The sequence below is a fragment of the Amyelois transitella genome, chromosome 17 (genome assembly GCF_032362555.1).
Source record: "Amyelois transitella isolate CPQ chromosome 17, ilAmyTran1.1, whole genome shotgun sequence".
NCBI classification, from domain to species: domain Eukaryota; kingdom Metazoa; phylum Arthropoda; class Insecta; order Lepidoptera; family Pyralidae; genus Amyelois; species Amyelois transitella.
Genome location: NC_083520.1, coordinates 6049897 through 6066979, shown reverse-complemented (window position 1 = coordinate 6066979; position 17083 = coordinate 6049897). Strand labels below are relative to the sequence as shown.

Genomic DNA, 17083 nt, shown 5'->3' with positions numbered 1-17083 from the left:
TATATTCTAATGACGTGGTTGTATTATAAACAACAAGAGTAACTTTGGTTATACAAAATTGTATGTAAAAATTTGTAAATATTTACTAACATTTTTAATCAACGATATTTCATATGAGCTTTGTTTGAAACCAATCACCTTTTTTACTATTAAGCTAACTACAAATGCGTACATGTATGGATGCCTTAAATAAAAGCACAATTTATTATCTGTGCTGCGCTGTGTTGCTCTTGAAATTATGAGCTTTTTTTCACCCAATAGGATTCTGATTAGAGTTTGCTGTCATGCGTCGTCATAGAAACGTTTTTATTTTAGAATAACTTTTCATTTTTTTGGCCGGGATCGACATGGAGATTTATGAAGGTAAGTTCTGTTAAATATTATTTTAAATGATATACATTTTTTTCTTTGTGAAACATTTCGTTACTACGCGCCTTTATTCAAAAACACATTGAAAATCTAACAGGTTTATTCCTCGACTCGACCTCGAGTCCTTGAAGAAGGACCTGATGAGGCTCTTCCTCGCCTCCGTCACTATTTTTATAAATATTATCTTGAGGGAACGAAGTTAATGAATTTGATATAAGGTTTAAAAGAAGGTAGGTCCCTACCTGTAATATTTACTGCTATTGTTTTTCGGCACACCTTTATTTTTATAATTAATTTGTTAAGGATTTCGGTATATATTCATTAGGTACTTTGTTCTGTCCACCCATGACTTTAATTCTTGACTTTGATTCGACAGATAATTTACTTGTGTACTTACTACTTATTTATTTTGATATATAGATACTTACATAAGTACTTACCTATTTCCGCTATTCAAATGATCTTTTTTTTTACCTGCCCAAGTCACCCCAAGTGTAGATAGCATAGTAGGTATTATGAGCAAATATAAATTTTAGTTAATAAGTAGGTATGAACCTACTCTTAGGTACCTACTGACCTTCGTAATATGAGGATTGAGGATCATCTTTATTATTTACATCTTTTTTGATATAGACTAACTAGAACTAACTTTGTTAGGAACCTCCCTACCTACCTAGAATAGTAGTCTCCAAACCCCAAATTTAAAACCGAGGAAGCTTAATCTATCCAAAATTTGTCACAGTAAGTACAGGCGACATGCACTATGTAGGTAGGACCTACTTAGTAGGCATGTTCCTAGTTAGAAATACAATGGATCATACACTTAAACATGGCTTGGTGCAACATAACTTAGGCAAGCAAATATGGTGCTTGCTAGTAGGTATGTATTAGTCCTTGTTGCTAGTCAATGTTTAATCGCCGTGTCTATAGGCTGTAAATATGCAATGGCGCGCAATAGATTGCGTCATGGAGTTGAAGGTGGTTCGAGATCGCGATTGTAGAACAAACACGCGATTCTCGCCAGCAGGGGACAGTAACAACACACACTTGATACTAATTGTAATGATAAGGCTGTCTCTGGCTGATCCACCAAGGTTTGTTTCATCCACAAATTACATACACACTTGTCTAAATCGCAGGCTTTGATGCTTATAGTTCGACAGCTTCCATCCATTCCTAGGTCTTGTAAATAAGATCTAAGGATTCCTACTGCTTTACATTGTGATGTTTTGTACCTCTTAAAGCTTTTTTTAATCATCTCTCATGAGAATGAATAAGTTCCATTAAATATGATAAAACTTCTGGAAGAATTTGAACTGTCCGAAATAGGCCAAATCATGCAGCAAAGCAAGCAGTAGATAGTGGATTTGTAACTTTTAATACTTAATCATCCACTACGCTTCGTTAGTCTAAATGCACTCGAGTGTTATCATTCAGTAGAAATGATATGAACTTTTGTATCTTAAAATACGTCATATAAACGTGACAAATGGTAAATCGCAAGTCTGCCGTGCATCACTTATTGCCTTTTCGGAGTCGATTCCAATGGCACGTAATAAGTACTGCGAATGTCGGCTATTTTCCTGTTTCTTGGAAGTGTTTAGATAAAGGAGGCTTTATTCAATCTTAAAAATATTATCACCTCATAGCTATAGCATAATGTTTCATAAAGATTAGACGTTCCCTTGAAACCGTATGTAATTACACGATTAAACAGCTACCGTAGATCTAACGCCTGAAAATAATTTTAGGTGCAATTCTATTATGGTAAAAATTAATAGAGATATCTCTCTGCAGTTTAATGACAGACAGTCTATCCGCTTTTTTAGCTATATGGTCTGAAGAGTTTTTTTTGTGTCATTTATGTAAAACGCCGAATTGTTAATATACTCTTGTGGTCAAGTAAAATTTAACTATCTTAGCTTTAAAGGCTGTTTTGTTATCATAGAAGTGTAATCTTCCCTTTTCTGGTAATAGGAAGTTCAAGTAGATTAACCATTGATTAAGGACGCAGATACTAAGAATACCTAACTACAATAGCGGTAAACAATAACCTGCTGAGATACATCCGTTACTCAATTTCTTGTTCGCGTTCTGCTTGAAAACGTAACAAAAACCAACATGGTGTGCGATGTGAGCATAGGTCGGTAATTAATGCAATTATCTCCCACAAGATTGAACTTTTTATCGCATTAGCGGCGTATCCATATTTATCAAGAAAATGTAGCTAATGTACCTACTTGGTACCTAAGTAGGTACCGTTCATTCTTTGAGTATCCATTTAAAAACTCAAGGGGTGCAGACAACTGCTCTATTATACAACAAATGTGGCAAACATATTAGCTTTTTTAATATTAAAGGAGTCTCACCCATGTCTCATCTTGTACATCTATGACCAAATATGTGAAAGAACGACACGATATTGAAATTAAACAAATCAGGTTAACTTAAAGTTTATAAGCTCATTAAATAAAAATAATGTCTCATAAAATTTTTGAATCTAACATTTAAACCTACGGAAAATAATGTTATCTGTTGTATAGACATGTGTAAATATAACACTAATTGGATCGTGCTTCTCACAATAATTGAAGAAGCATTGCATACATATAATCACGTCTGTATGCCTTGTGGGCTAGACAAAGCCAACCGTCTTGAAAAGATTGAAAGGCTAGGTTCATCTATTCCATGAGAAACTTTCCGAAAAGTAAAGGGAACGCTTATCCCTAAACCTGTTATTGTAAAACTATGGATTTCATAATTAAATGACGGTGTAGGTACTAACGATACAATTTACTAAAGATCGGTTTAATTCAAAACGTGCATCGCTGACATAACTATCCTCTTTTATGGCAGACTTGGTTGTTGCAAACGAACATCCATGGTCAAAACGTTTCTTACTGATGTTATCGTCGTGCATTGTAAACTGAATCTCAAGTAAGAGAAAATGTTTGAGTTCGTCTTATGTTGAGTTACACACATACTTACATATCAAATCACGTCTCTATCCCTTTCGGGGTAGACAGAGTCAACAGTCTTGAAAACACTGATAGTCCACATTCAGCTGTTTGGCTTAATGATAGAATTGAGATTCAAATTAAATAGAAGCATCCCAAGTTTATAAGCCTATATTGTTTAGTCGTCTTTTTCGACATTCATGGGAACGATATGGAATGGTCTTATTCTTTTTTATTGGTGCCGGGAACCATATCTACAGCACGGTGAGTTACTGTGGTGAAGAAAGTATCTACACAGATGTATTAGTTCCAATAACAATTTGATGAGCGGTCCGAGAATAACTTTCAATTTTCAACATGATATGATATTGTGCTTTGTGTTTTTCTTTTTCCAATCACAATTTTGCATAAGCTTTAATCTTCATCGGTATCACGTCTTCAATGACAGCATAATTACTTTTACTTGTATAACAAATCTCCTAACCATATTGTACTCAGTTTATCGTCGATCTAATATCTTGTTTTTATTAACGCTTATTTTCGTAATACAAATTATGCTTGTCATGGCGAAGCCGAAGACTTTCAATTTGCTTTCATATTTTGGGCATGTTTTTAGTAACTTGCTTTATTGTTGTAAATAATGTCAATTTTATTTTAATGGACGATATCTCAACTCTTTTGATTTAATCTATAAAGATCATCACTCTTCTTAAAAAAAATCAGTTGTAAAAGATAACCGAGTTTAATTCAATATTTCGATAGGTATTGATACATTTTAGCAAACTCATCTGTAGGTTTTTGCAACGACTTCATAATAAAGAAAAACATCAAGTCATTTAGTGAAAGCCCAACCAAATAATGATATGAATACGTCCGGAGACCCTATTATTGTTGGTAAATAGTATTTGCACTCCTAACTTTTCTTTGTGCAAATAAAATTGTAATTATCCGCAGCTCTTTTACTAATAAAGACTATTATGTTATAAGTATAACTTGTTCAAATAAATGTTATTTTGATTTTTTTTTGTGTTTACCAAACCAACACAGCAACTAAAACTACTTAGTTTCTTTTCTTCTTATGAATAAAGGGGTGAAATAAGGATAAGCTTATACTAGCGACCTCAGGTTTTGCAGCATTTAGAGGCATTTGCAACTGGGAATACGCAAATACATATGAGAGAATAAATCTCGAATTATTTTCCCAATTTGTATTTTAATATCTTAAATCTTGTTTCGGAGTAATAAAATAACCATTCAAATCACTACACGGTCGTCGTCAAATATTTCGTGTGTAGGATCAAAGTGTCGCCCACACGTGGCTAAGTTATTTCAAAAGCATTTAAATAGTGGTCATCGATAATATTATCATCTCGTTAAAGCAACTTGGATGAGTAGGTACTTGAAAATGCTAAACTTTTGTCTTTCGTAAGTAAATATAACGGCATCTATAATCCTATCTTCCATACAAGCCACCAACCAAGTCACAACGGAAAGGGTCAAATATCGTCGGATTCAACTGAATATTCAATTTCAGAAAAAAATTAGAAAATGTATATATATATGGAGTTGCTAATTTTTATGGCAGTTGTAGAAGACCTACAAATAGTACGAAATGCATGACATGATAGTTATTTAACGCTTCGTTTCGACTTACCTATCTAGGATCTGGTTCACGTCAAACATGTTTTAAAGAATTTTATCATATTTCGGAGAAGGTATAACACACAATCGAACAGGTTAAGAATCCGTAGATTCCTTTTTAGTATATAAAAGTAATGTTTGAAATTGTAATTTATTTATATCCAAATAAAAAAGCATAGGACCACTCCATATCGTTCATAGATGTCGAAAGAGGCGACTAAGGAAAAGGCTTATTAACTTAGGATTTACCTCAATTCTATCATTAAGCCAAACAGCTGAACGTGGCCTATTAGTCTTTTCAAGACTGTTGGCTCTGTCTACTCTGCAATGGATATAGGCGTGATTATAAGTATGTATATTTATGACAATTGAACTCGAAGAAGAGTTAAAGTATCGTCGTCATATTAATGATAACAATTTGTTCTCGTTTTCTAATTGAAAGTGCGTTGACTCCTTGCTGCTATTTGCATTGTTTTATTGATGGTTTCAGTAGGTAATTCAACTGATTTAGTGTGTAATCAACACTCGCCTATTTTGTCCCTTGTTTTAGCATGGCATTAAAAAGTATAAAGTGTATTAAATTTTTGTCTTACATGACGATTTGTCAATTATTATTCATCGTTATTAATTGAATTATTTCAAAACTAAAAATTATTGCAAAGGCGATCTTCGCGTTCTAGTATGTAGAAAAACAGACGCATTATATTAATCATATTCGTAATCTCATGAAATGTAACTGTAATAAAATTGCGTAATTACGCAAAATGTGCCGACCTACTTACATAAATAAACCGCGCTGTAACATTAGCGATCAATAGGAAATTGGGATCATCAACATCAATCATTTGCCAGTCGTTTTTTGTATTTGTACTAGTTTATGTAAAAAGGAGAATCGTCGCGGTTTTACTCTCGACTTCTTAATTTTGAAAAATTTAGTTATAATTACGAACTTTCATTCCATATTTCAGTCATTGAAGCATTTTTTCGCAATAAAAGCTTTTATCCTTGCCCAAACTCTAGTCTATATATAACGATTTTTTCTATTGATTTGCCTGAATTACTTAGCCATCTGCAGAACAGCACATATCCAAAATAAAAATAAGACGCTACAGTACAGCAATTTGCATAAACATACATGATAATTAAAATACGCTGGTCGGTCATCCGTCTTTGTCGTCGACTTTACAATGGAAAATCCTTCGAGAATATCGAAATCACATTTACATACAAAACAATGAATTTTTTGACGTTTGCATTATCCACTTTTATAGACGACACTTTGCTTTAAATATTATGATGATTTTGCAAGAAATAATAACGGGCTTCGATAAGAGGTTGTCTATATTTATTTATTTTTTTTTAACTAAGTAATGTGTCTGAATACAACGGGATAACTACATTATTTGAGTAAAGAGTTTATTATTTATTATCAGCATTGCCAAATTTTATAACGGCAGCACGAACCTTGAAGGTTTATCGACCACCCACGTCACTATGCATGTTCCACACCTGTTGCTTTTTGTTTCGATAACGAAGGCTATGAGGCACACCTAAGTCGGAAAGCGTAAAATTCAGTCAAGCACCCTGTGTGCTTGACTGAATTTTACGAAATGCAATCATCTGGATAGCTCTTACATATGTATAATAAAACTACAATAGACAGGAGTGTTCGCATATACGCTATTTTTATTTGTTTACGTCCTACATCAATGGTCCGACGTTTATGGTCGCCCGTCGTCGTCGTATTTGTTCATAATCATCCTGGCGCCAGACGCGGTTGCTTACCGTTGTAGGAGCCCTTTAAGTGTGCCTATAACCAGGATCTAGGATTGGGTAACCCTACTTTATCTATAAGATAGAACTATATTAATACGCTAGAAGTGATTCAGATTTCAAATTATTTATGATTTCATTTTTATATAATGCTAAATGTTGCCCCTGAGGAGTGCCTTGACGTGAAATGCTTGTGATTACATCTCGCATTTATATTTTAAATCGTGAATGGCCAATAAAGATCGCACGACACAAGATAGCGACTGGTCAATCACTGGAACAGTTTAATTAAAGACAGTTATTCACCGCCCGAGGATTATCTTTAACTACTGGCATCGTTTACTGCGAAGTGCTTTCATTAATTTGCTTATTTTGCATAATAACAGCATATCAGGCTGATGTGTACGTATTATTGACATCTATTTACGACATTGCTATTGTAACAGACGATGACAGTATTAATTTCACACGACGAAATAGATAATAAGTATATTTGAGTACTTACGTGATAAAAGCATGCAATTTAAAAGTCAATGCTGCCATTTGATAAACGACGCTACCGCTAATAATAGTTACTTATTACGCCAACTACTTTTAATTACAACTGCCAGTGTACATACCTACCTACACAAGGTGTAAAAGTACTTTTTCCAAATGAAAACCTATTTGGACTCGACTTAGGCTTGTCACCGTTAGTAAAGCACGAATAAACTACCTATAAATCATGAAAGTTAAAATACAGACTGCTTAATTTTTAGAATAGGCGTTTTGATTTTTTTACATATTATATTGGTGATTTATATGTTTTGCTATAACATTCAACGAATTTATTTGCACGTAGAGGAGTAAAAAGTGAACGTCAGCCCCTGAATAACATCTTTCGCTGTCTGTGTTTGTATTGTATCTTTGTTTTCCATTGCATAATGACTGATATCTGAGCTTGATTTGGCTGCGACGGGTTCATTGTGAAACTAGCCTATTGTCTTAATCGTCTGGACTTCACTCCGTCTGTTGTTATGAGACTCAGTTACGTCAAAACCTCGTTTCTGAAATAATAGGTCATAAACTCGACTGGTTTGTTTTTTGTTGACTTGTCACTTCCACCCGCTTTCATTTCCCTTGTTTAATGTTATAAACCATTGTAAGCTATATTTAAGATCCGCATGTGATTATCCCTTTTTCTCAGTTATAATGATTAATGACTGTGACGTATAATGTCAAATCATGAAGCTGTGGTGGAACCACAGTGAGGAAAAAGGCATTTTGCTTTGTCATTATTTTCTGTGAAAGTTCACCCAAGTTGAAAGCATCAAATATTCTCAAGATTGCTGTTATGATTCCAACAGTTATGTCCTCGAAACTATCATTATTGATCTCATGTCTAGGTTGTCACGCGTATCAAATTCACGTATATGTAAGTACTCTTCAGTTCTCTGTGGGACGTGCAGTAATTGGCGCAATCAAATTCAATACAAAACAGTTGTCCTCTTATTTTTTTTGGTTATTCTCGAAACATATTGGCCCAAACCGCAAAAATTACAGTCTTTGTTTAAACTTTACAACATCTGAAACGCAACACTGGTGAAAACATCTATAAAACGAGCAACAATTAAGAAGAAAGGAATATTGTCTTTCAAAGAAGTAGCTTGATACCTAAACTCATATAGAAATACACCGGTCTTGTCGGATTTGTGACTTTAGTAACCCCTTACGATTTACCTATCCCAGCATCATGTTGTATGAGTGTATTTTATTCAATCAATGCCACCTTCATCTGCAGACATTAGAACTAAGGGTCAAAAACTTCTCTATATTCAATGAGATAAAACATTATTAGGTACCTTTTCTTAAAACACATGAATTACTTACAAATAATTATTTGAAAAATTGAGAAGAGTTCTTAGGTGGTTCGATTTCCATACTAATTTCGTCTTATATTTGTGGGCTTATAAATGTAACATTGTTACGACATAGGTCCGTATTAATTTTGAATTCTATTTACGGGAAGTTATGTTTTCCATGAGATAATAGATACTCGTAGTAGTCTAAAAGCTTAAACCTTCTCTAAAAGGCAGTTTTGAGTTTTACGTTGTTCTACTGGGGTGTTCATCTGTGCGTCCAAGTGTGGTTTGACCGAACGGTCTGCCTCGCTCCATTGCGTTCAAAGCCTGCATACGGCATGTATCATGTATCAGCAATCTCTTTTACTCTCACATCATGGTGTAACGACCTTTGACTACGGATCCATTACATCGTTCTATCTTTAATGAAACTGTTTTATGTGTGCACTTATGACATCACCCGAACTATACGTATCTGTCTTTGTCTGCTCTTTATGGTATGCAGAACAAAAGTCTTTGGGTTTTAACACATAATACTTAATAGAAATGGATAAGGCAACTATTATCCTTTCCATTAATTGGCATTTTTATACTTTTAATTTTATACACTTTTTTGCTCACTGTAGGTAAAGCATTCCATTGTTACAAGTGGTTTCCTTTCCAAAAAAAAAACAATGCGCCACTCATCAATCTTCATTAATTTTTCACACGTGTGTATAGAACCGTAGAGTTGTCAAGTATTTACCATTACAGAGATGTCGAAAGCCGAAAACCGGCACTCCCCACTGTCGGTGTGGTAAACACAAACAAACTTGAATATTTCTAAATAAATGACACATCGTATGTTTCACAGTTCTACGTTTGTATAACTAGTGAGTCCTATGTATTACCTCTACTTTTGCGACAAAGATAAACTTTGTATCGTTTATCAGACTTTAAGACATTTATAAAACTCGAAAATGATGAACAGTGTATTGTTAACTTAACATTAGTTAGAACCATTTACTAAAAATAATTGTGGGCTTTTTGCAATGTTTCATCAAATATGGTATATTCTCAAGATGTGATATTTGCGCTAACGTATTTGTCATCAGTCTTAGATATAACTAACTGAATGAAATACTAAAATTTATTAAGGCATTGTTGTGATGCTGCCACTCAGAAAAATATAAATATTACTTTTAAAATAGTTATTATATTTAATCTTATAAAACTTATAAGCTTTTCGATGTGACAATGGATTGAGCACTCGTAAATTCTTTTGCTTTTTTGCTATTACTCGTCCTGCTCTCCCTTAGGGATCATCGTATTCTTTATTTCAGTCGCATCTTTGTGATTTATGCCTGGTACAGCCCATTCTCGCAGCGTTCGATTCCCGAAAGTGCTATTCGTTAAAATTTTATATTTAAAAGGAGACGGCGGATGTGTTGTCTCCGGTGTTGTCACCACTGGGCCATTGAAAATGCTCAAACTATCTTTATGACTCGATTCCATTTTACCGCTTGATTGGATTTCGACGGAAACGGGATTCTGTTAACGGAAGAGGGATCTGACAATTTTTGAACTTTTTTCATAGTTTTTTCATATTGTGTGCCGGTCAACTCTTGTCCATATTATGATCGTGGGTCGTGGCTTGCGCGTGCGCCGATGCGTGTTTAGTTGCGTTCGATATTCGACCAAGAATAGCCGTCGAGACGATGGTTGCCGCCTGAAATATTAACTATCTACGTCCATAAATTACTACTCATAAACAGAGGGCGAATTGTGTAATCTTCACTTAAGAGTCCTTTGATTCTGTTACGCCTAACGTGTTTAATTTTAATTATCTCCACTTTTACAGAACAGCAATATTTGCCAGTTAGTATTCTTTACGAGCTATAGTTGCAGAACCGCGCGTTATGATCTTGAGTTCTATTATAATTTCATATCGTTATCAGCGTGCCCGCTTGATAAAGTTGATAAAAGCGAGGTGAATAATAACAAATATGTGTATGGACTTCTTTTTAAATAGGTCAAAGATGTTGAACGGTTTCAAATGTGCATATGAGTTGATAAATTAAAAGTTTATTGGATCATCGAAGGGTGTGTGCGTATGAGTGATGCGCCTGCGGCTGTGCAAGTGTTGCGTTGAGCCTATTTTCGTAGCACGGAAATAAGAGCGGCAAAAGGAGCAAAAAGCAACGGCTGCATGAAAAACTTGAGGACGCAGTGCCGCGTGTATTTTTGTCTGTTGTGGACCGATGCGTGCAGTGTGAGTGCCTGTGCTCGTCGGCAAAATGAAGAAAAGGACCATCTCAAAGTTAAAGTCTATATTTGGATCTAAAAAAGGTAATTAGTTGTTGTTTGTAAATAATAGTATTTATTTATCCTATCTCATCAGTTCTCTAATGTACTTAACCTATTCGTATACCTGCATCCTACTTTGATGTAGTGATTAAACGTTTGATTTTTTGATGATACATTGTTCTTAAAACAAATTGATAATAGGTACTTTTTGTGTAACAATAGTAAAAAAAAATTATTTAGGCTACATTGCATGCTGATACCATAGAGTATTTATCTTTCCGTTCCCGCGCAAATTAAAAAGTTTAAATCTGGGTAAATAAAAAAATGTGTGTCGAAAATTCTGAAACTATTAAAGAAAAATTGTTTAAAATTCAAGCATTAATTTCTATAAAAATGCAGAAGGCTATATAAATAAATATATAAATATCATAATTTTTCATCCTCATTACAATGTTTACATCTGCCATGTTTTTTAAAAACAATCGAGAACATATTCGAATTCGCAGATTTTAAAAAGCGTTTCCAGTAGTTTTCAATCGTTAAGATTCTCGATACTAATTGCGCAGTCGAATTATTTACGGCCGCCTCTTTTTATGCTTAAGAATATCTTGACGATGGTCGCGTTTCTTCACGCGAGCAGATGTAGCGGGATTTTTTATTGAATTCAATGCATCCCTAGTCGCGAACATGGACAGCTGCTCTTGAATGTAACGATTCTAATTTAAAGATTTTAAAGGGGTCCATAGTCTCGAAGGGTTCGGCATTCCTCAACATTTGGGCCGAAAGCTATAAAGCTGTTGACCATGCAAATCGTAAAGAAACAATTCGAATAGGTACAATTTTTCGACTTCAGTTATCATCCGACTTCTTGTAAGATCTATGAAATTAAACTAATGACAGTAAATAATTTTAATGAAGCATGGTGCTAGGGAAATAAAACGTAACATATTATTATATAATAAACTAATTTATGTATAAAATGTTGTCAAAATTAAAGGTAGGTATGTCAGCTATACTATCTCTCACACAAATGTTCCTGTATGTGTAAACTCCGCTCATTAAAAATAAATATAACAACAAATTACAGAACAGTCACTGGATTTAGAAGAATGTTTAAAAAAATGAAAATAAATATAAATTTACACCTTATTGTTTACATATTACTTATTTCATTAATTTTTGTTTATTTTTGTTCAAATTCAAATTCAAATTCAAACTTTTATTTGCATAATATGAGTACAACAAGGTCTTAAATATAATGTATAACAGATCTTCATATTTACCCTTTCGGGTGTTGCAAACATTTTTATGTATTAGTAGACATACAAACTTATACATAAAGGTACCTACTTAGTATCACATTATAATTTTAAATCTAATTAGAATTGTTTAAACCTAGTATTGCACAATTTATATTTATCTGTTAATAGGTGCTTATTTATTATTATTGTAAATATTTATAATGTTCTAATGTTTTCAAGTTTACAATGTAAAACTATTATAATCCTACTACCTACTTATTTAAATTAAGGTACTCATCTATAGAATAAAAATTGTTTTGAAGAAGCATAGACTTAATTTTTTTATTAAAGTGAGTTAATTTATTTTCATTTTTTATAGAATTTGGTAGTTTATTATAAATTTTTATTCCCATATGAAATGGGCTTTGGTGGAGCATTTTTATTCTTGCAGGTTGAATGCATAAGTTATTTTTATTTCTTGTGTGATATGTATGTGTATCTTTTATTTGAGTGAATAAATGCTTATTTTTGTGTACAAATTGACATATATCCTGAATGTAAATTGAAGGTAGTGTTAGTAATTCAAATTTTTTATAATATGGTTTGCAGCTTTCAGTATTTTTTATTTCTGCTAATATTCTAACACATTTTTTCTGTAATATAAATACTTCATGAGCGCTACTGCTATTACCCCATAGCATTACCCCATACTTTAGCCAGGAGTAAGCATACGCATAGTAAGCCGATAGTGCAGTTTCAAGATTTGTGCAATGTTTTATTTGATATAGTGCATATATAAATTTACTTAATTTTGCTTTGACATTTTCTATGTGACTTTTCCAGTTAATATGAGAATCTATATGTATGCCTAATAAATTAAAAGTATTCACTGTTTCTATATCTGTTTTATTATATTGAATAAGAGAAGTATCTAATGGTGCTTTGTTTACAGATGTAAATTGCATTAGCTTTGTCTTTTTGTAATTTATTTCCAGGTTATGATCACTAAGCCATTTTTCAGCTATTTTAAGTTTATCTAATACTATTGATTTTATATCTTTATTACTATTATTATCATGTCCAATCAAAATTGACAGATCATCTGCAAAAAGAATACTAGTTGTATTTTCTTTATCAAAAATTTTTGGCAGGTCATTAATATATATTATAAATAGTATACATCCTAATTACGCTCCCTTGAGGTATAGCACATGTTAAACTTGTTTCATTAGATTTTATTATTTCTATTGTATTATTGTGGTCATTGTAAAACGTTATTTGTACAATTTGTTTTCTATTTTGCAAGTAAGATTGGAACCACTGATATGCTCGTCCACGAACCCCAGATCCATATAATTTGGACAATAATATTTTATGAGATACTTTATCATAAGCCTTAGTCATATCAAGCAAAAGACCAAAGGCATGTTTCTTCTCGTTAATATGTCGTAAGGCGTTTTGAATATAATTGTACACTGCAGTTGTAGTAGATTTTGTTTTCCGAAAACCGTTTTGCCTGTCATCGAGAATTTTAAATTTTTCTAAAAACGTATATAGTCTATTGCTCATTGCTTTTTCAAATACTTTGGAAAAGGTGGATAAGAGTGCAATCGGTCTATAATTGTTCGGGTTTGTGGGATCATCTTTTTTATGTATCGGTATGACTGTTGATATTTTAAGAAGATCTGGAAATGTACCTTCTTGAAAACTTTGATTTATCAAAAGAGTAAGGGGTTGTGTAAGTTCATCAGCACAAAATTTCAAAAGTATTGTTGGTATTCCATCGCTACCGAAACTGTGTTTATTTTTCAAAGATTTAATTATATTTTTAATTTCTTTTTCATCAACTGAATTTAGGAACATTGTAGTGGTTGGAGGATTCATTACAGGGTAACCTTTGTTACTGCGTTGTGAAGTTTTAGTCTGTCCAATAGAAGCAAAATGTTTGTTAAAAGTATTAGATATTTTATAAGGATCTTCTGAAATTTTATCATTTATATTTATTTTCAAATTGGATTGGAATTTTTTTGTGGTTCTACCATATTTTGTATTTATAATTTTCCACATTGTTTTGATTTTATTATCACTTTGCTTCATTTTACGAATGTAATCATTTTTCCTTGAAATTTTTATACATTTTTTTAAAATTTGACTATATGATTTAAGATGGCTTCTAATGATAGGGCTATTTGTTTGGTTAAGAATTGTTCTCATATACCTTTTTGTCTTACAAGAGTTTTTTAAGCCTGTGGTTAGCCACGTTTTTCTTACTTTATTTTTTATTTTTATTTTTTTTACGGGTATATGTTTATTTAAATTGGAAAGTATAATATTATGAAATGAACTATAGTTTTCGTTAATTGTTTGACTAGTGGTTATTATTTGTGTCCATTTAAGATTGTTCAATGAATTTTTAAAATTACTCATATTTTCTTTGTTAAATAATCTTTTTGTAGCATACCTAAATGTATTATTGTTGGAAAGAATTTTTTCATATTTTATTACTATATTAGTACTCTTGTGGTCAGAGAGGCCATAATCCTCTACAGTCACATTAAGTACATTTGACTCATTATTTACAAGTACTAAATCGATACAAGAAGCAGTTTTATCAGTTACTCGAGTTGGCTGTTTAATAAGTTGTTTAAAATTATATGAAGACCAAAAATTTAAAAATGTTTTACTTACAGAGTCATTTATATTAACTTTAATATTAAAATCACCGCCAACTATTATAGTTTTATTTTTTGTATTCAACTTATCAAGAACTTTAGTCATCTGTTCATAAAATACATTAATATGACGATCGGCTCTGTATACTCCTAATAAAATTGTATTAATTTTTGGTAACTCTATAGCACAAAGTTCAATTACTCCCTCTACAGAAAAACCAACAATATCTTTTCTCTGTATGTATTGAATATTTTCATTTAATAATATTCCAACCCCTCCACCTTCTTGTTTCTCTCTACATAATAACGATGCAAAATTGTATCCTGATATATCTATTGAATTACAAAAATATTTATTGCGCCATAGTTCAGATAATACAAGTATTTCAATATGTTTATCTAGAAGTAGTTGTTCAATTAAATGCACTTTGTTTCCTATGCTTTGTATGTTTTGAAAAGTTATTGTCAGGTTTTTACTATCTGTAGAGTGGTTAATTAGTTTTTTGAATTTTTTGGGCAAGAGTTAATTGGACATATATTATTGGAGGATAAATGCTTATCTAAATTTACATTTTCATTTTTATCTATATCTATTAACTTTTTATTTGCTTTACAGGGGTACATACTTATATCAGTGAGCAAATAGGAATTTAGTGACTTATTATTTTCTTTTCTCTCTTCTGTTGGGATACTAGTTGTATCACAGTTTTCCTGTCGGCATGTGTCTTGCTTGAATTCTTGTCCATTAATGTAAAGTTTGTTGTCTTTAAATATCGCATGTTGTCCATTTCTTCTGCTTTCTTCTAATATTTTTCTTAACTCGTTCCTTTTTATAACTTCATCTTTGTTTAGGTATTTTGTAACTGAAAGACCTATCTTGTAGAAGGATGATGAACATTGAAGTATATGTTTAGTCATTCTCTTACTTAATAATTCAATTACTAATGGTCTGCTGGTACTTTTGCCATAGCGGCCAATTCGGTACGAGTTTTCTACATAGCCCAACAGATTAACATTTATGACATTTTGAAATAAATAAATGATTCGGTCATGAGTTTCTATTTCAGTTTCTTTATGTGTTTCTGGAAAGCCATGTAGTACAATTTTTTTATAGTTGAGATCGCCTGTGATAAATGTTTCTTTTTCTTGTTTTAATAACATTTTGTTTTTTGCATCGAGGTCTGAAATTTGTTTTCTAAGATTTATCGTTTCTATTTCTAAATTTTGAATTTTTACATTAATATCTGTAATCTCAGTATTCATTAATTCTTGTTTCACATTCAGTACCTCAGTCTTCCTATTTAAATCTATAGCCAGGTCAGTTACGGCTTGTAGTATTTCCTGTTTAATCACTTCTTTTAAACCTGTTATAATCGATGTTTTGTTATTCTCTAGCAATTTAGTTAATACTTCAACTGTAACATATTGCACAGATTTTATATCTTTATTAAAAGTTTTATCCTGGCTATTATCAATAAATGTGTCTCCTATTGAACTTAGGTTGTTGAAAAATGACTCTTCATCAGAATCGTTACAGGTTTTTTGTTGTTTTTTTCTCAGTGTGATATTACATTCATCTTTACTTTCTGTACTCTCTATAGTTTTTGTTGTAGGTATAGTCACAAAAGGTGTTTTATGATTTGATGGTGTTTTATGAATACATCCTATGCAACGCCATTTCTTTTTATGTTGCGGGGTCAATGTATTATAAAATCGTTGTTCAGATACATTTGCGCATTTTAAATCATAATATTTTTCACATAGAGAGCATTTTAAAAATCGTCTATCATCGATTTTTTTCTTACAATTTGCACAAAGCGTCATCTTTATGTCAATATATTTTATACTATTAGGTATTGACGTTCTTTTCAATTAATTGTGCAACAAAGCGTATAGATGGCGTTACTGGTAGAATGAAGTTTGTTCTTTTAATTGTTACTCTGTGCAATAGGTAAATTTATAGTCTTCATACAACTATTGAACAAAGTTGATAAAAGATGTCGTTAGTGACTTAACGATTAGCTGAGTGACCTTGGCATGGGTCTATAAGAAATGTTTAGCGTCACTTTTCGAAATATCTAATTGTTTTGAATTTCATAATTATTACCTTATGAGCCGAAGTTTCATAAACATTTGAGGATATTGTCGACACTACACTCCAGAAATTTTTCTTCTGATCGTTTTAATTGATATCTTTCACTATGTGGATATTCAAAATAGTAACCGCTACAGTTTAGTATTTTATCAATTATGTTCATAGTTTGGTACACAATGTTTGTGATAACACTTTCACTTATTGCTTT

At 32.2% G+C, this 17083-nt stretch overlaps 1 protein-coding gene across 5 annotated transcripts in view; it reads left to right on the top strand.

Annotated features, from left to right (window-relative positions):
• The first annotated feature begins 262 nt into the window (after positions 1-262).
• Positions 263-17083, top strand: part of LOC106134326 (probable cyclin-dependent serine/threonine-protein kinase DDB_G0292550) — a 35372-nt gene continuing 18551 nt past the window's right edge. For 2 of the 5 annotated variants that reach the window (XM_013334344.2, XM_013334343.2), the window contains exon 1: positions 10235-10909. In XM_013334344.2, the coding sequence (XP_013189798.2) occupies positions 10858-10909 (52 nt within the window). In that variant the 5' untranslated portion in view covers positions 10235-10857. Of the gene's footprint in view, positions 364-10228; positions 10910-17083 lie in introns of those variants that run through there. The other 3 variants (XM_013334345.2, XM_060948902.1, XM_060948901.1) reach the window with 3 other exon arrangements.